We start from the raw sequence: 24,873 nt of genomic DNA, 5'->3' as shown, positions 1-24,873 counted from the left end.
AAAATGATTTCTTAATAAACATCATAAATCTTTATTATATGTAAAAACTAGAGTTGGCTCGATATAACTATCTCCCTATTGGCTAGTTTTCTATATGCATATATATTTCTCAATAAATCTATTTTCCTCACCCGGCATTACTATTTAAACGGAAGTAAATATTTAATAATTTAAATGATCTTAAAACGATCTTTTAAATTAAATTTTTTTCTTTACATTACACAAAGTGTCGCCACAATCGAATTCTTTTAAAACAGAGTTTTCTTAAATTTATTATATCATAAATTTAAATTTTCTTTTTTATGATTAGAAATTAAATACTTCATTATAATGTAAATAGCAACATGAAATGAAAAAAATGAATTTATTTTTAATAAAGTAAAATAATGGGTCTTATCGTTCTGGGCAATGAGAGTTTATTATGGATTATTGGAGCACTATGAGTTTTCAACGAATATTCTTTGGAAAACTTGAGCTCGTTTATAGACATTTATTTCCTATATAGATCTGACATGGATCTTGAAGCAATTAAGCAGGCCGTTTTGTACAGGTTAAAAATTGGAAGATTTCATTAAATAAAAGTTATCGCAAATATACTTAGTAAATAATAATTACAAATTCATGAGCACTCTAATAATGGAGCTAATAGTAAAAAGAAAAAAAACTTTTTATTAACCAAAAAATTCTCAAAAGTTTTTATTTATAAAAATATCTTTTTAAAATCTTACCCTATTTAAGTAAACTTAATGTGACGGGTTATAAAATAAAAAGCATAATTTGTCTAAAGAGGGCGGAGATTTATTTTGTTTCACACTGTGATAATTTGATTTAGATGAATTGTATTTTTAAGATGTTAAATATTTGGAATCTTTTGAATACAATTGTTAATGAATAAAGAATATGTTTGGTCATCTTTTTAGAAGGGCAAAAATATTTTACTAGAAATAAACTTTACCTAAAAAGTACAAAATAATAGCCAAAAAAGTCAACACACACCCTAAATATTTATGCTCTAAAATGTGCCATTGTTTTAAGAGTTGTTTAATTAACCTTTTACAAGATTTATATATTTTTTTACAGTGAAAAGGACTTAAAATTGTTTTTTCTGTATTATGTTTGGTTGTATCAGAAAACTGGAAAACGCAATTTTATTTTAATCACCCTGTACATATTATTGCACTCCCTTCAGTTATTATTCACCAATTTAATGTTGATCACACTAAAAACCCTATATCACTTGAAGTGATAATCTGTCTTTTATATATGTATTATGATAAATCTTAAATTATATTATATTTACAAACAATCTAACAATATTATTTTTTAGGTTTGACAAGTATTATGTTTGCTTCAATGAATGGACATCTAGAGGTGGTGAAGGTACTGATAGATCAATGTGCTGATATAGAGGCTAAAGGAAATTTAGGTGAGCTATATAACAGTACTGGAAAGTGACTTTTTATACTTTGTAATTGTATGTGTATACTTATAGATAAGATGCTTATTGGTTATACAATTTTACAGAACAAATCTGCATACTATTATTAAGTAAATCATATTACAAATTTTGAGTGACTCAGCTTTTATTTTAAACCACAGACTAAAAGTATATTGTGTGCATTTTAATTCTTTACTGATTTTTAAAAATGTGGTACATACATCTACTTTACATACATTATATAAAAAACTAAATGTTTTCTATTTGCACCTTCCTGAATTCGTCTTGAAGTGTAGAATAAGAAAACAATTGTTTTAGATAAAATTGACCCTAACTAGAGGAATCCTCAATTAACCCATTAGTGACGAACCGTTTTTTATCGCCTGGTTCCAGAAAACCCAAAAAAACTGGTTCCTAGTTTCTTAATTGCATCATTTGACAGTATGAATCCCCCCTCTATTACCCTAGTATTCATTTCCCCCTGGAGTAGGTAGTTTTGCTTTTTTCCGTTTGCTGGTAAAGCTCAACAAAATTGAAAAATCAAAAAAAACGAGGTGATTTTAAAATACCCCTTTTTTATTTCTGTAGTAAAGTTGCTGATTTTTTTCCGTGAAATTTAAAGTTTATTGCCAACTACATCCATTTGTGAATTCGTTTTATTCAAATTATTATTTTTTATATGATTTTTTTATCGTTTTTTTTACGTTTTATATAGGCCCGGCTCGGTATATGGGGGAAAAGTCCGAAATTTTTATTACCCAGTTTTACTAATAGATCTTTTTAACAACAATAACAAAAATGAGTTTTATTACCCGAAAAGGGCGGTACCTATAGCCAATATCTTAAATGTGATATAAATCGTTTCGTATCTTACTTGTAGCTCTATCAATTACATGAGGTTATGTAGTTTTCAATTATGGATCGTATCGTAGTATTAGCTACTCTACAACTCACTTTGGACGTTCAAAAATTACATTTAAAATTTTTTGGGCCAAAAAAACGGGTATTTAGGACAAAACCGGGCTTGAATGCCAGGGGAAAGCACCAAAAAACGCCAAAAACGGTTACCTATGCCGAACGGTTTCTTTACTCGCGCCGAACCGGGTTTTATTGCAACTTTCCTGTGCACGCCACTAGAGCAAAACAAAAAAATTGGAATTCCGTTTTTACCATAACAAAGCTTCCCTGAAATTTTCAGCTTGATTGGTCCATAAAAGTGGCGCTCGCCACTAATGGGTTAACTATAAAAAACCTCACGACCTAACAGGTTTATTTGGATGTCTCTGGCTTGGATAAATATTGTACTTTCTATGTTTTGATTCTTGTTTTACTCTTTAACACAAACTTTTAAAGATTCATAAAGCTATGCTTTGAAGAAGAGAAAATGTTAACCCCCAGAAAGGAGCCCCTAAATTTATAGATGTATGGCAAAAATGTGTTTTAACCTCACCCAAGATTTTTTCCTGGCGTAAAATTTGCTTGGTGGAATACAATAAAAACACCCCTTTTTATAGTCAAAATGTCAAAAAATTTGGTTTAAATTGCGTTTGAAAGAGAGGGGGAAAAAATTAAACAAATGTAAGTAATACAGATGCTCAGCTGTCATTGGTTGTTCAGCAGACTTGGTGTGTACTCAGACTTCTGATTGTCTGGAAATCCTCAAGGCTGGCATTTCCACCCTACATTTCTCAATACAACGCAAATTAAACTGAATTTTTTTTCAATGATTTTGACTATAAAGAGAGTGTTTTTATTGTAAAAATGTTATCAGTTACTGGCATCCTAAGTTTCTGCTAAAAATAGGCTTATTATTTTCTTCTAGACGACGCATTCAATAATGAAAATTCGGGTATAGTCCTTTTCACGACATCCCTCCATAAGGAGCGATTCTTCGTATTTTTCACAGTAGCTTTTCTCCTATTTCTAGCCCCTGCGGGGGGCTCTAACCCTGTGGGGCCAATTACCTAACCCTGTGGGGCAATCACCTAACACAATATAACCTAACCTAACCTAAAATAACCTATAAAAAGCCATTTTAAAAATACGAAGAATCGCTCCTTATGGAGGGATGTCGTGAAAAGGACTATACCCGAAAATTCTATTATTAGCAATGAAAAACTTTCAAAATTTTCTTTGTACTAAAAATATGATTTTAAAATGTCTTTTTTGTTTTTGAAGCTGGAGGCTTCAAATTTTGGGTATTTGGTTTACTCGTGGCAGTCTTTCAGCAGTTAAAGCGGTATATTTCTTGCATGGTTGCTTTAATCTGTTGAAAGGTCTAAATTTTTGGGAGGTTAATTTAATTATGTTAAGAAATACCTACAATATTTTTATATATTTATTAAGTTCTATTAAATAGATAGAAGTATGTAAGTATAATATACATGATCGAAAACACAATAATCAACTCGTAATTGTCTTTCCTAGAGTAGTTTATACCTTATAATTATTATGTTATTTGAGAATGCAAGTATTAAATTTCAGCTAACAGTGATACTTTTTTTGAGCTAAACTAATTTGTCTCCATCACTAAAGTACAAAACTTATACCCATTTCAATTGAATATTTGTTTATAAATGCCACAAATGTTGAAAGATTTATATGTGGTAACCGCCTCGGTTTAATGGCCGTTACCCAAGTCCAAATGACTACGGCAGTGCGGACAGACGTGGACACGTATAATTATAGAGAAGCTGGGCTTCTCTAGCTATCACCAAATAACAAACAGGATCTATTCAGATGTTACTTTATTCAGAGTCTAAAGGTTACTGATTTATAATACAACAAATAATAAATACACAGATTGGAATAATTAATACTAAATCAAAGTCAATATAACTATTTAACTATAACTGAACCGAGGTCAGGGTTGCCATAAAACATGGCTCAGGGTCGCCGAATACCACATATAGTTGAATAAACAGTTAGGGAGTTGAATCCATTTTTATAGAAGCCGAAATATAATCTATGATTACGGTTTTAACCCTCTAAAAACTGTAATCTACCATTCCATTATCCCCTCTCTTGGTGATGATATCATCAACGCCGATATGATTTTTGTAATCTACCATTATAATTTTGCCTCTCTTGGTGATGATATCATCAATGCCAATACGATTTTTGAAATGTACCATTCCACTTTCAAGAGAGGCAAAACTGGAATGGTGGTTTACACTTTTAACATTGACATAATTGAAATCATACATACTATTTTTAAATTATGTTAATCGTAGGAATGTATAAAATACTATTTATAATTTTAAAAAAATTTATGTAAAATAAAAATAATAACTAGAATATACCATTACTATTATATAAATTTTAATAAGGAAATCTATGTTTATGAATACACTGATATGTAAACATAAATGTACCATTCCAGTTTTGCCTCTATTGTAAGTGGAATGCTACATTTCAAAAATTATATTGGCGTTGATGATATCATCACCAAGAGAGGGGAAAGTTAAATGGTAGATTATGTTTTTTAGATGGTCAAAACCGTAATCATAGACTATATTTCTACTTCTTTAAAAATGGATTCAACTCCCTAACTGATAAAGGTAAGCTAGATAGTTCCAGCAATTTAATATTCTAAGATTGCTTTCTACATTTGGTTTCAGAAAAACATGCTTTTGTTGACTACAATGATTATCAGTACAATCTGTCTTAAAAGAAAATTTTTACATAATGTACATTTTAAATTTAGGTTATCTGAATTTGCTAAATTATTTTGATTGGTTTATTTGCAATTTAAAGGGACTGTAAACGTAAATTTTTCTTATCAAATCTTAACATTATCTCATTCATAATATCTCACAGATAAAGCAAAGGAAAGGAAGAAATTTTCCGGACTATATAAAAATGTGCATTTAACTGTTTTTTTCCTATTATAGCTAAAATTAAACTTTTACATAGTTCTTGATTTTTCCTAATGGTTAAGCTGACTTTTAACATAATCCTTGCTTTAAACCAATGTATAGTTACTTAGAAATTAATAAAATAAGCAATATTTTTTATTAAAAACCAAATACAATAACAAAGCTAGAAATAGGTTTTTATATTAGTATCCAATTAACTTTAGATGGCCCATCTCTCGCCCACCTTTAATTACAAATTTGTAAATAATAAAGACGCAATATTTCTTTATAAACAGTCTGATAAAAGTGTAAACTAATTCTCCAAAGTGGGTTATTTATTGTCCAACACAATAAAAAAGGATATTATTATTTTAAATAACCTATGAGATTCAACCCTTTGTAGACAGTGAGGTATTTTTTTTGTCAATAATACGAATTTAAATTAGGTCTTTATTACCTAATTACTACTTATAAAAAAACTAATTGGCAATTTTATATCATAAAATAAATCCTTAACAGTTTGTAAATTGTTTCAACTATTTATAACAAGTTAAATATCCCTACAAACATTATGAGAAACAAAAACGTTCAGATTTTCCCTGTTTTTTTCTTTTTCCCTCCCAAAATACCATAAAATCAAGGCATTATTCCTGGATATTTTTGTTAATAGGACGTTTTTGGTTGATCAGTGTAGTGAAATGTGCTTAGAAAATAATAAGATTTGATAATCAGATGAGAAATTTTTACGTTTACACCTCCTTTAACAACTCTTCCCCTCCCCTTCTCACCTTTTATAGTATTTTATTGAAAAATTCACAAACCAGCATCAGCCTTTTTAGAATCGTTTTAGAAACAAGATTTTTAATTATATTGCCTTAATTAATGAAATACTTGCAATTTCAGACCGGGACTTATTATATAGGGGCCAAAAGTAAAAATTACTAATATGTAGGTGTAAAATTAAAGTTTTTTTCAGATTTTCATTTTGAGTATCTCAAATGAAATTGGTTGGAGATAATTTCTGTTTAAGGGGGGGTTGGGGGGTAAGGGTGTTATATGAAAAAAATTTCTACAAATTTTGAGGGTGTCTTGATTGAATTGAGCATCCTTTCCAAAAAACGATAATTTTAAGAGCCACCCTCCAATTAGAAGTATTAATAAACAAAATTATTATATAGGAGAGACCAGTCTTATGTATGCAGCTAGTAAAGGACACCTAGAAGTTGTCAAGATATTATTATTACATAATGCTGATGTGGAGGCAAAAACTGTTTTTAATTTCGATCTTCAGATGGTTTCAGGTGCTTTTTATTATTTCTACAAATGTTTCTGACCGACCCTAAATATAGAAAAGTTTTGCTTTTAATACTTTTCTTTTTTATATGTTCAATCATTAAATGTATCAGTTTAGCATTTGGCGAGATCTTGGGAAGTGGTTCGCGAACCAAAGGAGGCTTATATTGTTGATAAGTTTCTAAAATGTTAATTTGAAATATGTTTTCCAAATTCATAAGAAACCAAGTGCTGCAATGTATCTTCAACCACCAATATTTTATATTTGATTATAAAAATAACTTAATAAATACAAAATGTATGCATGATTTAAAAAATGATTAATGATTAATGAGTTAAGCTAAAGCTTCTACATAGATGCTATTATAACTGTATTTGCTTCTTTAGAATTTTTCCCTCCCCCATTTTTTACCCCAGGGGGACAATTTCATAATGACAGTAATTTACTCCTTAAAATCAAAACCCACACTTTATGTTTTCAGGTATACCTGATTAATTTGTAAAAAGTAAGGTCTTAGAACAAAATTTTTTTAAGGGGTTTCAGAATTTTTTTTTAGAAGAGAGGTTGATACTGATTTTGTCTTCTGCACCACCAAATTTGTTTTTGAAGAGTTTTTTATCCTTTACATCCCTACAACTGACTAAATTGTAGAAAATAAACAAATACAATGTAAAAAACTCCAAATATTTGGAGTAAAATGAGGTGATAATTTATATTTCCTCATATATATATATAGGTAATTCATAGTAATTTGTAAACAGTGCTTACATTTCATTAAACAAATAGATGCCTTTTTGAAAATATATTGTAGATTTATAATAATTAATTTAAAGAATAAACACTTTTGCATATGTCATAAGACAATAAGTTAACAACAACAAAAAAAACGTTTTTATTTTCATTTCCTTCAAAACAAGGAAAAGTTAACCCAGCAGCAAAGAAAAAGTATTTCAAAATATTCTTGGAAGCAAGGTACAGCTACTATTTGACCAAGAGTGGTTTCATAGTGATAATACTTTCCTAGAACACCCCTTCTATATAGTTTTTCTGTCGTGCTCAGGTAAACCTGAACTATGCTAGCTGTGTGAACATGAATTGAATATTAATATTATCCTGTTAGGAAAATATTTTTATTTAAGTAGTCAATGGCATGTTTAACCTACCTAATAGTATGAATTTTACTATATATTACTGTATTTATCATACAGTTTCAAATTTTTCAATAAATGATTTTTTATTCACAATTCCTCTTTACATGGAAATTTTTATTTAGATGCTAATATCGTTTTAATTTAATGCAAATTATATTTATCTAGGTTTGACTAGCCTTATGTTTGCGGCAGGGTATGGACACCTGGAAGTTGTCAAGATATTATTAAAACATGGTGCTAATATAGATGCTAATGATAGTGAAGGTGGGTTATAGCCAGTATGATATAAATTAGGGATGGGAATCCGTCGAATTTTTGGGCCGGATTCGGATTCCGGATTCTGAAGGAATCCGTCAAAAAAAGTGACGGATTCTTGCGGATTCCGGATTCTTATTTTTGGCGGATTCCGGATTCGGATTCCGGATTCTAGCAGTATTTTAAAAGGCCGTCCGTCACAGAGGGATAGCTTTTTTCGTTAATTTATCACTATGTTACTTGGTTGAAGCCTTGATTTGTTTAAAGTGTTGACTTCCAGCATAACTAAAACATTTACATCACATTAGTAATTATTAAAATTTGTTATGTAGAAATTTTTTTTTTGATCTTTGCCTTCAAACAGAGGGAGTTGTAAGAAAAAAGACGGTAATTTTAGCCTACCAATTTAGAATCCGGAATCCGCTATAAAAAACGGATTCCGGATCCGGATTCGGATTCCAAAATTGGCCGAAAATTGGGCGGATTCCGGATTCCGGATTCGGATTCCGGATCCGGATTCCCATCACTAATATAAATATAATGGTACTGATAAAAGAAGGTTTTAAAGACAAGTTATTTCAAAGTGAAATAAAAGGACATTCCCATATAAACGACCCCTCAAATAGTGGATGTAAATATTCATTTATTTCCCTGGTATCTCATTTATATCCCTGGTATGATTTTAGAAGATTTTTAATTTTTTTTGGAAGATTTTAGAATTTTTATTAATTACTAAAAGAAAGAAAAATTATACTAGGGAAATAAATGAAATTTAAAAACCAAAATTAAACCACATTTTACTAGCATAAAAATGAGTTTTTGTTTAAATGAGAATGATATTCCTGTCCAGTTTTTTGTTTAGGAATGAATATTTCTTACCCTCGTGAATAATTAAGAAATATTCATATGAATATTTCTTACCCTCGTGAATAATTAAGAAATATTCATTCCTAAACAAAAAACTGGACAGGAATACCCCATTTATATGACTTTATAGTTTAAAAAATTTGTTCTGCTTTTATCTACATTAAATAACTAGGATGTACAAGTCTTATGTATGCAGCAGAAAATGGACATATAGAAGTGGTCAAGATATTGTTAGAACATGGTGCTAATATAGAGGCTAATGACTATGAGGGTGAGTTATACAGTTTGATATGAAGAAAAAAAAATGCTACTGATAAAAGAAGGTTTTTAAGACATGTTTTTAACAACTAACTATATAGTTTCTAAGATTTATTGTATTTGATTATGGGAAAGCAGATGTCCTCCAAAGTGATAGGGATAGAATTTCTTTTTTTCAAATTTTTTTTTTTAAATTCATTAATTTCTACCTTATAATTAATGCATAAATCCCGTAAAAATCTTTAATTTATGTGGAGAAAAGTGCCAAAAATCGTTATTGGTTAACCAGTATTTCCTCCAAATTCTAGTTTTGAAATCTTGTGCTTCATTGGTGCTGATTAATAAATATGTATGTACATTTTATGTTTATAGTAAAATCACCCTAATTTAATAAGGATTTGCCTATTTTTTTAGGTTTTCAGTGTATTAGAACTAAAAAGATTTATTTAATGTTTGATGCTAAGGGTATAAATTATTCTGTCTAGATAAAACCAGTATAATGTTTGCAGCATTGAATGGACACCTAGAATCAGTCAAGTTATTATTAGAACATGGTGCTAATATGGAGAATAAAGACTATTATGGTAAGTTAGTCTAATAAGTGCAGTGAAGCTGTGAATATAAATTTAGATTAGATTTAGATTTATCATTTGTAGGTGTACATTACAGTGTCCCGAATTAGAAAAATTTTGTTTAAATTTTGGCCCCCAGGAAAGGTCTTTAGGAGTAGAATCAGGAAACTAAAAAACCACCATTTTTAAGAGTTTATTGAGAATTGTCCAATTTGTAGAGTTTTTTTGAGATTTTCTCATTATGAAACGGACAAAAGTTTCTGATTGTACTCCTCAAGGCCATTCCTGGGAGCACCATGAAGCCATAGTTCTGATGCAATGAATTTTGACCTCCACAAGGGGGGCCTCAAAATTTCAAAGTGCTTGTACCGTTACAATTTTTGCATTACAGAAAAAAATATATTGCATGGGTCATTTTTTGCATAAATCAACCATATTTTTGCTGGTGGCCAAAATTTTAACAAAATTTTTCTAAGCCAGGACACTGTAGTGTATATACATAAAATACAATAATAAATTAATTAAAATTCTATTCATTTATATATACAGTCAAATTTTATTGATATGGTTAATTTATATGAAATATTTCTTCTCAAATGGCAGTTTCCTAAAAGGTAGGAAGTATGGAGTAATGTGAATTCATACATTGTTTCCATACAGGCCATATAAGTGAGAAAAAAATAGGAAAAATAATGATTAAATGATAAAAATCATATTGTAAATGGAAGAATGAAATGTAGACATACGGACTGACACAAATTATAGAAAATATCTCCTGCCCTAAAATGTTTACCTCTAAGGTAAATATAATTTGGAAGTGAAAGGAGAGTCTATCTGTCTGTGTTGAAGATTAAGATCTCAGTAACTGCTGAATTTTTTAGGACAAAGAAAAAAATGCAATGCCTCTTATTTTCCTTGAAAAGATTCCAAGCACTATATAGCATGTTTGTTTAACCCTGAAAATTACTTATAGTATCCCATATTTACCTAGGTGCAACCAAATCCAGTATCATATATGCAGCAATGAATGGAAACCTAGAAGTGGTCAAGTTATTGTTGTCACATGGTGCTAACATAGAGGTGGAGGATTACAGTGGTAAGTTACTCCATAATGTACATATTACATAGAAGATATTAATAGGACTTGATACAAAATCTTTAAGAAATACACCACTCTAACTGCTGAAAGACTGCCAGATGTAGACCCAATACCTAAAATCTGAAGCCTTCAGCTTTAATGATAAAATAGTTTATGGCATTTTAAAGTATTTAGGAATCTAATTCACAAATTAACAGTGATTTAGAAGGGGTAATATAAGCAGCATTTAAATTTCATTTTACTAGTTTAGCCTCCTGATTTCATTTTTTATGAAAAAAATATAAAATTTATTTTTACTATTTATCTTTAATATTTTTTGTAAGTAAAATTAAAGGAAACATTTAAGATTATTGCTTTTAAACAAAAAATCAAGAAAACTGTTGTAAATACCATTGGGGAAATTATGGGCTTTTTTTTATAAATTAAAACAATGTCACTGTGGGCTAGAATTGAATCAAGACAAAAGTAAGTGCCGAGCCCTGGGACCTATGTATGGTGAAAATATACATAAAACCATGATGATTCCAGGTAAAACCAAAATATTTCAGCAGGGGCTTTTTGAGAAAATTAGATTTGAAAATTTCAAGTTCAATTTTCACCCCCTTGGAGTTGCCGCATAATCATGACAAGAAAAGCAAATATTATTTATTTTAAATTCTAAACAAATTTGCTTTTATAAAGTTCTTCATAAAACCACTCCTGAAGGGAGTTAATAAATGACCATTTTTATCACTTGCTTTGCAAAGGTCACGAAAATTCAGCCTAAAATAAATCATATATAGAGAGGTTTTAAGAAGGACTTCATAAAAGCAAAGTTGTTCAAAATTTAAAATAAATAATATTTGCTTTTCTTGTCATGCTTATGCGGCAACTCCTAGGGGGTGAAAATTGAACTTGAAATTTTCAAATCTCATTTTCTCAAAAAGCCCCCGCTGAAATATTTTGGTTTTACCTGGAATCATCATGGTTTTATGTCTATTTTCACCATACATAGGTCCCAGGGCTCGGCACTTACTTTTGTCTTGATTTAATTCTAGCCCACAGTGATGTGATAACATTAAAATCTTGCAAAAGAGATAGTTTTTTTGTGATTTTGTATTCCACTAAGTATTATTATAAGAATTGTAAGTAGCCAATCACAAATCACCAAAAATTGACAAATAGGGAAGCTTATCATCAAAAGTTAACAAATAGAAAAAAAAGAGAGTGTTCATACAATATATACATTAGATATCACAATAAAATAACATGTAAAGAATGAAAAATTATGAAAAAATATGCTTCAGTCAGTTTATAAACATCAAAACAATGCAGTTAAAAATACATTATTGTTTCTTGTGTTTAAAAAATGTCTGATACATTGCATTGTACATTTATTTACCTTTTTTCAAGTAAACCCTTTAGAGCCAAAATTATGTTTGGATAAAATGATTTTTTAGCCTATAAAATTAATATAAACAGTTTTTAACCTATTTTTGTCACATATACAAATATGATTTAAAATAAGATGATCCAAACAAATTTTTTAAATATTTTTAAAAAGCATGTATTTCTTATGTGTAATTTCAAACAGCTGTAATATTCTTATTTTTGAAGCTAGAAGAACAATTTGTTTGCAGAAAACGTTTTTCTTTATGTAAATTTTATATTAGAATTATCAAAATATAAGTTTTAGCAGCCGCAGCTGTAATTGGCAGCTGCTAGCCGCCGCTGTCGGCAGAAAAACAGCACCGGATCTTCATGAAATTTTACTACGTTATGTAGACATGTAAACAAGCTTTCGTTTAAAATTTGAAGTTTCGAAGTCAAAAATTGCAGTCACAGGAGCCTTTTAATGATTTCTGGAAACCTGGAGCATCAGGACCTGCAGGATCATACCTGGAACCAGAAATTGACTTGAACACCTGTATTTCATATGAGGCTGTACTACTAGATGATATTTCAGTATTTTGGTTAGCTTTTGATCTTTACCTGGATGACCCTGCCAGGTTTGCTGGCATCCTGTGCCTGCCAGGATGGAGATATTCAAAATATTTCAACTCTCAATTATATGTCCTACTCATACTTAAAAAGTCACGCAGTTTGGGCTCTTTATCTTTCACACACAGAAATGAGATAGAAAAAACCGGAAGGGTGGGGGGGGTGCGTTAAGGGTTAAATAAAAATTATTTAACTACATTGGAAATAAGTCATTGTGAAAACACTCTTTCTGAAATTTAAGGAATCCAAGATTTCTTATTCAAAAATAGGTTAAAAACAGTTTAATCATGAAGAAAACTCAAATATTATGTCTAACCTGTTTGATAAAAATCTTTTAGGCTTAATTTTTTTTTTATAAAATATAGCCCTGTTTTGCTGAAAGTTGTGACTGTAGCTGTTAATATTGTGTGTACAAGTTATAATTTTTTTCTATTTTTGTTTCCTAAGGTGAGAAAATTATGCTTTTAATTTAATTTAATTTTTCTAAAAATTTTCTATAAATCTTTCTATAAAAAAAACATAGGATTACAAAAATGTATGTGGTTAATATTATTTTATTAGGCTAAAGCTTCTAAATAGATACCACAAGATCCATATTAGCTTCTCATATTGTTGTTTTTTAATCTCCATACAAGGAAAACTTATCCACAAGGGCTAGGATTTGAGCTGTAGTGCTCAGGAGAGGTGATTAGAAATCAAAATTCAATAGTGCTTTCTCATTGTCATTGCTTGGACATGATTTGGGTCATTTTTGTTAGTTTTGACTAAAACTGTTGGGTTTATATTGAAAAGAGTGAAGCGATTGGTTTTTTAAAAAACACCCTTTATATTAAAATAATATTTCTACCATTCTATTTAGGTACAACCAGCATAATGAATGCAGCAAGTTATGGACACCTAGAAGTGGTCAAGTTGTTATTAGAACATGGTGCTAATATAGAGGAGAAGGATCACTATGGTATGTAAGAGGCATTTATAGCATGTAATGGACATATAGAAGCAAAAGTTGGACATCTAGAAGTGGCCAAGATAGTATTAGAAAATTATACTGATGGTATCTTTATCTATATAATGATGCTTATGATATCTCTTTGTATTTATTTAGGTACAATCAGTATTTAATGTATAATAGTATATATTATTAAATTATGAAGTTAAAAGTATCTCTTTTTATCTGTCCAGGTACAACCAGTATTATGTTTGCAGCTAAGGATGGGCACCAAGAAGTGGTCAAGCTATTATTAGAAAATGGTGCTAATATAGAGGAGAAGGATAATAGTGGTAAGTTAATCTGATATGTAGTATATAACATCTAGCTACCTCCACTAATTGTAAGCAGTATAATAGTATATACTATTAAGATTTATTAAATATTTGATGCTAAAGGTATCTATTATTCTGTCTAGATGAAACCAGTATAATGATTGCAGCACAGAATGGACACCTAGAAATGGTCAAGTTATTATTAGAATATGGTGCTAATATAGAGGAAAAGAATTATAAGGGTAAGTTACAGGGGCGTCCAAGCTTTTTTATTTGGAGAGGACAAAATTTTTTTAAGGGGGGGTTAATTTGTTGATATAATTATAATTGTATATATTATTAGACTATGATGTTAAAAGTATCTTTCTTAATCTGTCTAGGTACAACCAGTATTATGTTTGCAGCTAAGGATGGGCACCAAGAAGTGGTCAAGCTATTATTAGAACATGGTGCTAATATAGAGGAAAAAGATAATAGCGGTAACTTTATCTGATATGTATTATATATTATTTAGCTACCACCAATAATGTAAGCAACATTGTAAAAACATTGAAAAGTAGACTGGATATTATGATGTTAATGATAACTCTTTGTATTTATCTTAAAGATAAGAATAATTTTGGTAGGTAAGTCTAATGAGTGCAGCTTTTTTTAAGGGGGGGCGACTCTCTTTGTATTTTCTAGGTACAATCAGTATTATTTATTATAGACGCCTAGTAGTGGTTTTATATTGTTAGACTTTGATGCTAATAGTATCTTTTTTAATCTGTCTAGGTACAACCAGTATTATGTTGGCATCTAAGGATGGGCACCAAGAAGTGGTCAAGTTATTATTAGAACATGGTGCTAATATAGAGGAGAAAGACGATTATGGTAAGTTAGTCTAATGTGTACAGTGCAATAGAAATCCAAAAGTTGTCAAGATTTTTATTTCTATGTTTATTGATATATACAGAGTACAATAATTCAATAAATCTACTATTTAGTATCAATAGATTATTACATTTAATTATATAATACCACCAGCCTTATGTAAGCATCAAGGATGTCCAAGCTTTTTTGTTTAGGAACAAAAATCTCAATAAGGGGGTTACTAAGTTTTTAAGTTAATAAGGATAAAATGGTGCATAAAGCAGGTGAGAGATTTCTTTGGTGTATAATATCCATAGAGGTGTGATAAAAGGTTTATTAAAAAATTTATTTTTAAAATTGTGAAAAAATGGAATTGCTTTTGGTTTTTGGTACCTACTATCATGGAAGGCTAGATGTCTAGACAATTGTAAGTGAAAATTCCCCATAACCCTTTTCCCTTTTTTCTCTCCTTCTTACCCCCTTCCCTTCAGTTACATCAAAAAAATTTTTACTCCAACTCTACGCCAACAGAATATTTAATTTTTGTCAATTTCAAATGGAATTAATTGGCTGAATAGCAGCCCCTGGAGTATGTTAGTTTATGCATGAGATGAACAGTACAACGCTTTTACTTTCAATTTGACCCCTTTTTGTGAGATTAATTTTTCGAAAATGTGAGAAAATTTAAATTATCTTTATTTCTGAACAAAGCCTAACAACAAAGCAAATGTAAAAACACATGCTGATAAGGGGCGGAACTATAATATAAGGTATAGTTGTTTACTATAGTGTTATTTTTAATGTGCAAGAGCAAGGTTTAAAACAGTACCAAATCTAGGGTAAAAAAACAAACCAAGAAAAAGACTAATTGTGTATTATAATTCAAAATGATTTTGACACACCTACAAGCTTCAATCACACAGTTGAATCAGATGATCATGTGAAGTTTCAGTTTAACAGAAATGTATTTAACAATTCTAATTTTACCATCAGTGCATTTAGCTTGAAGAATCATTCCAACAGCTGGAGGAGTCCTAGCACCATTACATGGACTCCTGACCTCATACAGGCCTTTAACAGAGCAAAAGAGCATATGAAGAACATGACAGATCTCTACTTGCCCCAACCTGATGATGAGCTTATTATTACATGTAATGGTGCTAGGACTCCTCCAGCTGTTGGAATGATACTTCAAGCTAAATACACTGATGGTAAAATTAGAATTGGTAAATACTTTTCTGTTAAACTGAAACCTCACATTTTAATCACTTAAAATATACACACTTTTACTTATCCTATAAAACATAACAAAAGATTTAGTCATTTACAGTCTTATTTTACATATGCAAGAGCTAGGTTTAAAGCAGTACCAAATCTAAATGAACACTATCTAAGCCTCTAAAATCCTGTTCTTTAAACAAAAATCTTATACTTAACTTCCCTCACCAAAACAATGAATACAAACATAGTTTTTAAGGGTTATAAAAAACGTCAGACTTTTACAAAAAGCTAAATTTGTCTGACCTTTGTACCACTCTGATATTTGTATAGTCTGACGTTTGTCTCTCTGACGTTTGTTGCTCTGACGTTTCTCGCTCTGATGTTTGTCTCTCTGACGTTTGTCCTAGTACAGTCTGAACTACTCTGGTATACATATACAAATATTTTTTAGATGTTGGTTAACAAGGATAGACTGCAGAAAATTTGTGCAAAAATTTAAATGACTATTGGGCCAATTTAATATTTTTAGGAAAGACCAGTTTTATGTATGCAGCCGAGAAAGGAATGACAGAAATGGTCGAGATATTATTAGAAAATTGTGCTCATATTGATATTACAGATAAAAATGGTAAGTCACCAAATCTTATTGATACAAAAGCCTAGTTCACAAAAGACATAGGTCAACCTCTGGAATTTTAGGTCGACCTAAAGAAGCTTTAGTTTGACCAATTTTATAAAGGCATTTGATTGTTGTACTTGTTTAGGTTGACCTACAGAATAAATTGGTCGACCTCCAAAAGTTGTTTGAGAACTGGGCAAAAGAAACACAAAGATATCTTGATTTTTACATTATGATTAAAAACTTCCTTAGAATATTTTAATTTAACTATAATGTTATTTTTGCCTCTTTATCTTTACTAGAGGCATTTATAAGAAAGTACAAACAAACTAATTTAGAAATACCCAATTTATACAGTGCGGTTTTTTTAAAGGACCCAAACATTGAAAGAAATCAATAATCAATAATTTTTTCTTCATTGGCTTGGGGAGTTTTGTATAAGAAAAAAATATTTTGCAGTTTATGCCAAAAACTCCTGTTCTTCCAGAGCATATGATTTTAGAAATATATGAATAGAACAACACCAAATTCCTAGGTCATATTCTTACAAAATAACTTTAAATGCAGCGTTTTTTTGTTTTTTTTCACATAAGCTTTTGATAGGTTATTTCAGGTTAGATGAATATTAATTATTGTTCTCCAGGGTTAGGCAATTGGCCCCATAGGGTTAGAGCCCCTGCAGGGGCTAGAAATAGGAGAAAAGCTACTGTGAAAAAATACAATGAAACACCCTTTAAGAGGCTATGTCATGTAACCGATAATATCCAAAGATTAATAATCATATTCTTTTTGGATAAGTAAGTTTGCCTGAAACTGAATACATTTTTACAATAAAAACACACATTTTCACAGTCAAAATCATTCAAAAATCTTTTGTTTAACTTTGCTTTGTACTGGGTGTAATATAGTTTGAGAATACCAGCTTGTAGTATTTCCAGCTAATCAAAAGGCTGAATCTGCTGAACAACGAATCACAGCTGAGAATCAATTGATACATGTAATAGTTTCATATCATTTCCACTATGACTTTACTTTTCCAAATGCAAAGTTAAACCAAATTTTTAAAGGTTTTTTTGGGAGATTTTGACTATGAAAAAGGGTGTTTTTATTGTAAAAATGTAATCAGTTACAGTCAACCTAACTTTCTGCTAAAAATAAGATTTGAATTTTGCTAGGCTACTAAGTTTAATTTTTAAATTTCTATAATTAGGTGTTGAAAACTTTCAAAATTTTCAAATACCTAAAATATCAATTTAATTTTATTGTTTTTGAAGCTGGAGGCTTTGAATTTTGGGTATTAGGTCTACTAGATCAGTCTTTGAGCAGTTGAAGTGGTGTTTTCTTGTAGGCTTTCAAGTTCTAAATTTTTTTTGACAGAGAGAAAGACAAGTGTATTCTTTCTTAAGTTTATAGATTTTTGTGCCTATGACTGAATTATGAATGATTCTATTATAATTATAGTTGACATTATATCCTCTTTCAACAAATCTTTACAACTATAGAAATCTCTTTAATGAATATCTACTTTAAAGGAACCCTGCAAGAAATACGCCACTATAACTGCTGAAAGCCTGCCATGAGTAGACCCAATACCCAAATTTGAAGCCTCCAGCTTCAATAACAAAAAAGATATAGACATTTCTAAATGATCATTTTGGTACAATGAAAATTTTGAAAGTTTTTGATTGCTCATGATGGAAATTTCAATATTAAATTACGTCGTCTGGAAGCAAAATCAAAAGCTTATCTTTGTCAAAAACTTAGACTGCCAGTAACTGATAACATTTTAAAAGTAAAAACATCCCTTTTTATAGTTAAAGGGGTAAAAAATCGTAGCGGTAAAAAATTTAACTAATGTAAGTAATACAGATGCTCAGCTGTGATTTTTTTTATAATTTTGACTATAAAGAAGAGCGTTTTATTCTAAAAATGTTATCAGTTACTGGCATCCAAAGTTTCTGCCAAAAATAAGCTTATAATATTCTTTCTAGACGACGTATTTTAATAATGAAAATTCTATTTTTAGCAATGAAAAACTTTCAAAATTTTCATTGTACTAAAAATATGATTTTGAAATGTCTATAACTTTTTTGTTTTTGAAGCTGGAGGCTTCAAATTTTGAGCATTGGGTCTACTCATGGCAGTGTTTCAGCAGTTAAAGCAGTATATCTCTTGCATGGTTCCTTTAAGGTGAAACATCATTAGACTGGGCCGCAAAATGTAATGGTCGGCATGAAAAATATTGTACTGAGACAGTACAAGTTTTAAGAGGAAAAGGTAGGTTTACATTTTTCATATATAACATGTATACAAGCTCAGCAAATATGATTAAATTAGATTGGTCAAAATGAATACTACATAAATTTATATGTACAGTCAAATTTTAATGATATGGTTATTTTATATAAAAATTTTCTTATTATGCATTAATGTGTTTTCATACAGGCAATATAAGTAAGAAAAATAATATTAAGCTATTTATAAAAATTGGAAAAAGAATAATAATGTGAAAGATTGATTGGGGTATATATATATAAGTCTCTTGACATAATGGGCTGTTACACACTAAAGTCTGGCCTTTAGTTCTCTAGCTAAATTTAAATTATGCAGCTTAGAATAGCTGCAACTGGAGGAGGCTGAATATGATTGTCGCCAGGGAATATCAGAGATTAAATTAAGCCAGGTGGCAAGGTTGAGGATTTCTTATTTTCAAGCTATTATATAAGATATATTAAGAGTAAATAATATGTTTAAACTTGTAGGAGCAAAAACAGGAAATGAGATACAAAAAGATAAGTTTAAAGGTATGATATCAATTCATATATCAGTTTTAAAATTTCTATGTTATCCTTAACTGAAGTAACAGGATGTCTCTGTGTTTGTACCAAAGAATCTCGCTAACCACTGAACCGATCTGGTTCTCCTTAACAGGCTAGCTTCTCAAAGGTCCTGGGTGGGTTTATAACTATTTTGGGGGAGGGTACCACCACCCTTCCAAGAGAAATCGCCCCTAGAAAAAAATCCCTTACCCAAAAAAAAATTTTCAACATTTTTTTTAACTAAAATTTAAAATGGGGTGGCCGGGAGGCAACCCCCATCCCCAAAAATAAAAATTACCCCCCCAAAAAATTTTTTTTTACTTTTTAAAAAAAATCTAAAGTAACAAATTGGGTTATTTAATTTGACTCTCCTCTCCTCAAGTGCCCCTAGAGGCCTTTAGGGATGAAGCCGCTAGTTGCTATTTAAAGCAGTTCTGTAATTGCATGTGTAACATTTAGATTTTTTGAGTGCACTTTCCAAGGGTGAAGCAGAAAAATCATTACTGGAGAGTATTAATAATAATACTATGAATTTTGAAGGTAAGAGTTGACACATCAAAATTTTATCCTTCATTAAATCCTTTTATTGATTTATAACAGCAAAATAAGGATGACAAAATTTGTTAATTGCCAAGAACAAATAAAATTATAAACAGATTAAGTCAGTTATGGAGAAAATGTTAAGTGGTTATTAATATCTTCCTAACTCTCCAGGGCTAGCCAATTTCCAACGTAACCTAAATAAATAAAAATCACCCTCTCTTATTTTCAATCAATTAGAATCATGAAGAAGAGGGCTTTTTGTGCTCAACAATGCTAAACATCTTTTAGTAGAGAGTTATTCTAAAATTCACTTTGTGTTTCTGTTATTCCATTCATTCCTACAGTCTAATGATTTTGGGGCATTGTTATTTTCTCTGCTAATATTTAAGATGGACTGCTGATTTTTTGTGGACATACCTTGTTCAAAAGAGCATCCTTTGAACATGCTACAAAAGACATATATATATTTATAAAATGTTTTGTGATTTTCCATTATTGATCTTATTGATCTCTTTTTTATGAACATACATATTATGATATAGTATGTAAAAAAATAGCTAGTCAAATAACAACTGAATATTATGTAATCAGGGAGGAAAAAGAAATTTGAATGAAAGTTATATTAACCCATTAGTGCCAAACGCCACTTTTATGGGCCGATTGAGCTGAAAATTTCAGGGAAGCTTTATAATGGTCAAAACGGAATTCCATTTTTTTTGTTTTGCTCTAGTGGCGTGCACAGGAAAGTTGCAAAAAAAAACCGGTTCGGCATGGCCATAAATGCACAACGGGTATTTAAACCCGTTTTGGGTGGTTTTCTGCTGTCATTAAAAGCCGCTTGTTTCCTAAATACCCGACAAATTATTTCGACAAAAAATGAAAAATGTAATTTTTGAACGCCCAAAGTGAGATGAACACTTTTTAGAACTTTGATACGATCTGTAATTGAAAACTACACAACCTCATATAATCTATAGGGCTACAAGTAATGTACGAAGTGATTTATTTCAAATTTAGTGTTTCGGCCGGTTTCAGCCGCCGTAACCGGGTAAAAAAGCCCGTTTGTCGAAGTTTTAAAACCTGACATACTTAAAAAAAGAACATATAAAAATTGGATGATATATATCAGAAAAAGAGCATAAAACTATTGGAGGACACCTATAGAGATTACTAGGGTAAACTGATTAGGGTGGCTCAAGAATAATAAATCATAAAAAAATATTTAATGGTTGAAAAGTTAAAACCGGGTAATAAAACCAAAACCGAGCCTGGTTTTAAAACTGTCGGGTATTTATGGCCATGCCGAACCGGGTCCTAATAGGGCGTAAAAAAATGATAAAAAAATCATATAAAAAATAATAATTTGAATAAAACGAATTCACAAATAGATGTACTTGTCAATAAACATTAGATTTCTTTGGCCTTTTTAAAGTATATAATTGAATAGGAAAGACCGTTCTCATGTATGCAGCTGAGAATGAAAATCAAGAAGTGGTCAAGATGTTATTAGAAAAGGGGGCTCAAATTGATATGACAGATAAAAGTGGTAAGTTACCAAGTCATACTTATACAATATACAGGGTGCGCCACATAAAACCAGCTTTTTAAAACTGCCATAGAATCAAAACTACTTGATGGATCAAGATGCTTGACCCCACTATAAAAAGCTTAGGTAATAACCTTTTTGTCCATAAAAATATTTAGACAATGGGGACGTGTACTGCGAGCTGGCCGCGCATGTGTTCAACAAGGCAGATTTAATATGCGCCCGTAGTTTACACTGGATTCTCAACTTGGGTGCACTAAATCTGTCCTCAGCCCATTTGCAGATGAGTTAGACTTATGAATCTTGCTACAGTTACTGTTAGATACATAATGAAGACACTAGAAAAGACTAGAGCTCTCTATCTCAGCTGGTTTGGACGTAGTATTCCGTCAAAGTGAAATGTGGCAGATATTGAGATGTCAAATACGTCAAAAATCTTGAAAATTTCTTGGTTCTTGATTTCAGGGGCCCATATGGAACCTTGAATTCGTTTAAGACTAAGGATTGCACTGTTCCTTAGCTGAATTGTGATTCCATTTTCAAAAAGGTTGAGAACGTTGATGTATTAGCTTAACTGTGGCCCAAATGAGAGCCACTGTGTTGAAGGGCAGCTTGAAAGATGGGCGAATTCGGATCCTGCAGTTACTCATGACCCTAAGGAAATGTGGCCTCCCACCCAGAAGCCCCGATCTTAATGGACTTAAATGGACTTTTGTGCCTGGGGCTAATTTGAAGAACACACCAATAGACGCGCCCATACCACAAAGACCTCCCTCATTGCCACTATCAAGAAGATCTTTGTCAGCTTGGACAGTGACATGATGGCAAGAGTCTGCGGGTGTAGAGGCGTTGATTGATCCTGGCGGCGATTTTATTGAATGATCTAATAGTCTATACCCAGTTTGCTTCCCAGTTTTAAAAATTTGTTAAAATCTTAAAAATTGACGATTTTATGTTCATTTGTTTTATGTGGTGCACCCTGTAGAGCTTCTCTGAAAATTGGAATATGTAATGCCATTATCAGTTAGGTTCATAATAAGTAAAAGATTAAATATGAATAGTACCTACATATCTACACATTGTTAAACTTTGAAAACTTTGGTCTATATCAAGAAAATAATTTAATAGGAAAGACCAGTCTTATGTATGCAGCTGAGAATGGAATGAAAGAAAATGCAAAGATATTATTAGAAAATGGTACTGATATTAATGCTGCAGACAACAATGGTAAGTTACTAATAGAAATCTTTTGGTACAAAAAGACAGACTCAGAGACATCCCAACTTTTTAGAATTAAAGTAAATGTTTCCTGAATAAACTTTTATTTAACTTCAAATATGAGAAAATAAATTTACCTAATAATCCTTTTATCTATAATATTATTCCATTTTCATTTATGAGACTTTTATCAAAGGAATGTCTAGAAAATGTTAGGTACAATTAAAACTTGGTGATAATTATAGGCTAATTTTTGTGATTTTTATTAGGTATTTTATACATGTATTTTTTTATTTACTTCTCCTTATTACGACCACTGAAGAGTTGTATGTCAGCTGTCTGTAAGCCTAAGAGAAATCAACCTTTTTCAATTTGAAATGACCTGGTAGTCTAAATCTGCTCCAAATATGGCAATTCATTTTTCAGAGCATTGAAACAGATTTGAATCTTTGGCTTTGTTGCAGCTGATGCATGAATGCTTACCCATGCTATAATTCACTTTTTTATCCTGAATTTTTTTAAACAGTGTGTTTTTGGTCAAGTTATTATTAAGTTGTCAAGATATCATTAGAACATGGTGCTTATATAGAGGCTAAGAAATATCATTATTAATATGTATCTATCTATAAATCTTATTATTTAAAATAATATTTAAATATATCTGTTACATAAATTGCATATCCATTATCTTCAACAAATACACAATTTATTCATTTAGGAAAAAAAAGTCTAATGTATGCAGCAGAGAATGGACACATAGAAATTGTCAAAATATTATTAAAATATGGTGCTATTATAGATGCTTATAATAGTCATGGTGAGCTATAGCAATTACATTATATATATACTAGTGGCTACGTCCCTAGAGGCCTTTAGGGGCACTTGATTAGGAGAGAGTTTTGGGGTGGGGGGGGGGGGGGGATTTTTCTAGGGGCGATTTCTCTTTGGAGGGTGGGGGTTACCTCCCCCAAAATAGTAATAAACCTTCCAGATCAGTTTAGCGGTTAGATAGATCCTTTGGTACAAAAAAAAACAGACAAACATCCTTTTACTTTATTATAATTACTAGCGGCTTCGCCCCTAGCCTCTAGGGGCTTTGCCCCAAGAGGTTTGATCAAACCAATTTTTATAATTTAGATTTAAAAGATTAAATCTAAAAAAAATTTATTTGGGGGGGAGTGGAAATTTTTTATGGGGGGGGGGAGTCAACCGCACTATTTTAATTTTAGTTTTAAAAAGAAAAAGAAATTTTTAATTTTTTGGAGGAGTTCGGGGTGTCCCACCACCCAAGAAAATGGTCATAAACCTTCCTGGGACCTATAAGAAGCTACCCTTTAAAGGAGAACCCGATCGGTTCAGCGGTTACTGAGATCCTTCACTACAAACAAACAGACACACAGACAAACAAACAGACAGACATCATTCTACTTTGTATTATAGATATCTATAAACAGACAGACATCGTTCTACTTTGTATTATAGATATGTATAATACAAAGTAGAACAATGTCTGTCTGTCTGTCTGTTTGTAGCTAAGGATCTCGCTAACCGCTGAACCGATCAGGTTCTCTTTAACAGGGTGGCTTCTCATACGCCCCGGGAAGGTTTATAACTATTTTCTTGGAGAATGGGACACCCCCAACCCCCCCCCCCCAAAATAGAAAAATATCCCCCTCCAAAAAATAAAATTAAATAGTGGGGTTGACTAACCCACCCCCCCCAAAAAATTTTTTTTTTTTTAAGTTTTCTTTTAAATCTAAAACACGAAAAATTAGTTTGATCAAACCTCTTGGGGCAAAGCCCCTAGAGCCTAGGGGCAAAGCTGCTAATCTATAATGCAAAGTAGAACGATGTCTGTCTGTTTGTTTGTAGCAAAGGATCTCGCTAACCGCTGAACCAATCGGATTCTCCTTTACATGGTAGCTTCTCATAGGTTTGGATTATAACTATTTTCTTAGGGGTTGGCCCTCTAAAAAACATAATGTATGATTCCATTTTCCCCTTTCTTGGTAATGATATCA

At 31.0% G+C, this 24,873-nt stretch overlaps 1 protein-coding gene across 1 annotated transcript in view; it reads left to right on the top strand.

The window, feature by feature from the left end:
* Positions 1-24,873, top strand: part of LOC145305452 (uncharacterized) — a 66,950-nt gene that overhangs the window by 23,067 nt on the left and 19,010 nt on the right. Inside the window, exons 25-42 of the mRNA XM_080147068.1 lie at positions 1,328-1,426; positions 6,474-6,596; positions 7,906-8,004; positions 9,035-9,133; positions 9,606-9,704; positions 10,684-10,788; positions 13,631-13,729; positions 13,954-14,052; positions 14,178-14,276; positions 14,415-14,513; positions 14,809-14,907; positions 16,637-16,735; positions 18,917-19,003; positions 19,489-19,530; positions 20,005-20,085; positions 21,536-21,634; positions 22,763-22,861; positions 23,571-23,669. Of these exons, the coding sequence (XP_080003194.1) occupies positions 1,328-1,426; positions 6,474-6,596; positions 7,906-8,004; positions 9,035-9,133; positions 9,606-9,704; positions 10,684-10,788; positions 13,631-13,729; positions 13,954-14,052; positions 14,178-14,276; positions 14,415-14,513; positions 14,809-14,907; positions 16,637-16,735; positions 18,917-19,003; positions 19,489-19,530; positions 20,005-20,085; positions 21,536-21,634; positions 22,763-22,861; positions 23,571-23,669 (1,725 nt within the window). The remainder of the gene's footprint in view (positions 1-1,327; positions 1,427-6,473; positions 6,597-7,905; positions 8,005-9,034; positions 9,134-9,605; positions 9,705-10,683; positions 10,789-13,630; positions 13,730-13,953; positions 14,053-14,177; positions 14,277-14,414; positions 14,514-14,808; positions 14,908-16,636; positions 16,736-18,916; positions 19,004-19,488; positions 19,531-20,004; positions 20,086-21,535; positions 21,635-22,762; positions 22,862-23,570; positions 23,670-24,873) is intronic.

Source organism: Acartia tonsa, chromosome 14 (genome assembly GCF_053477335.1).
Source record: "Acartia tonsa isolate MP-2025a chromosome 14, ASM5347733v1, whole genome shotgun sequence".
Taxonomy (NCBI): Eukaryota; Metazoa; Arthropoda; class Copepoda; order Calanoida; family Acartiidae; genus Acartia; species Acartia tonsa.
This window is presented reverse-complemented; position numbering and strand designations above follow the sequence as displayed.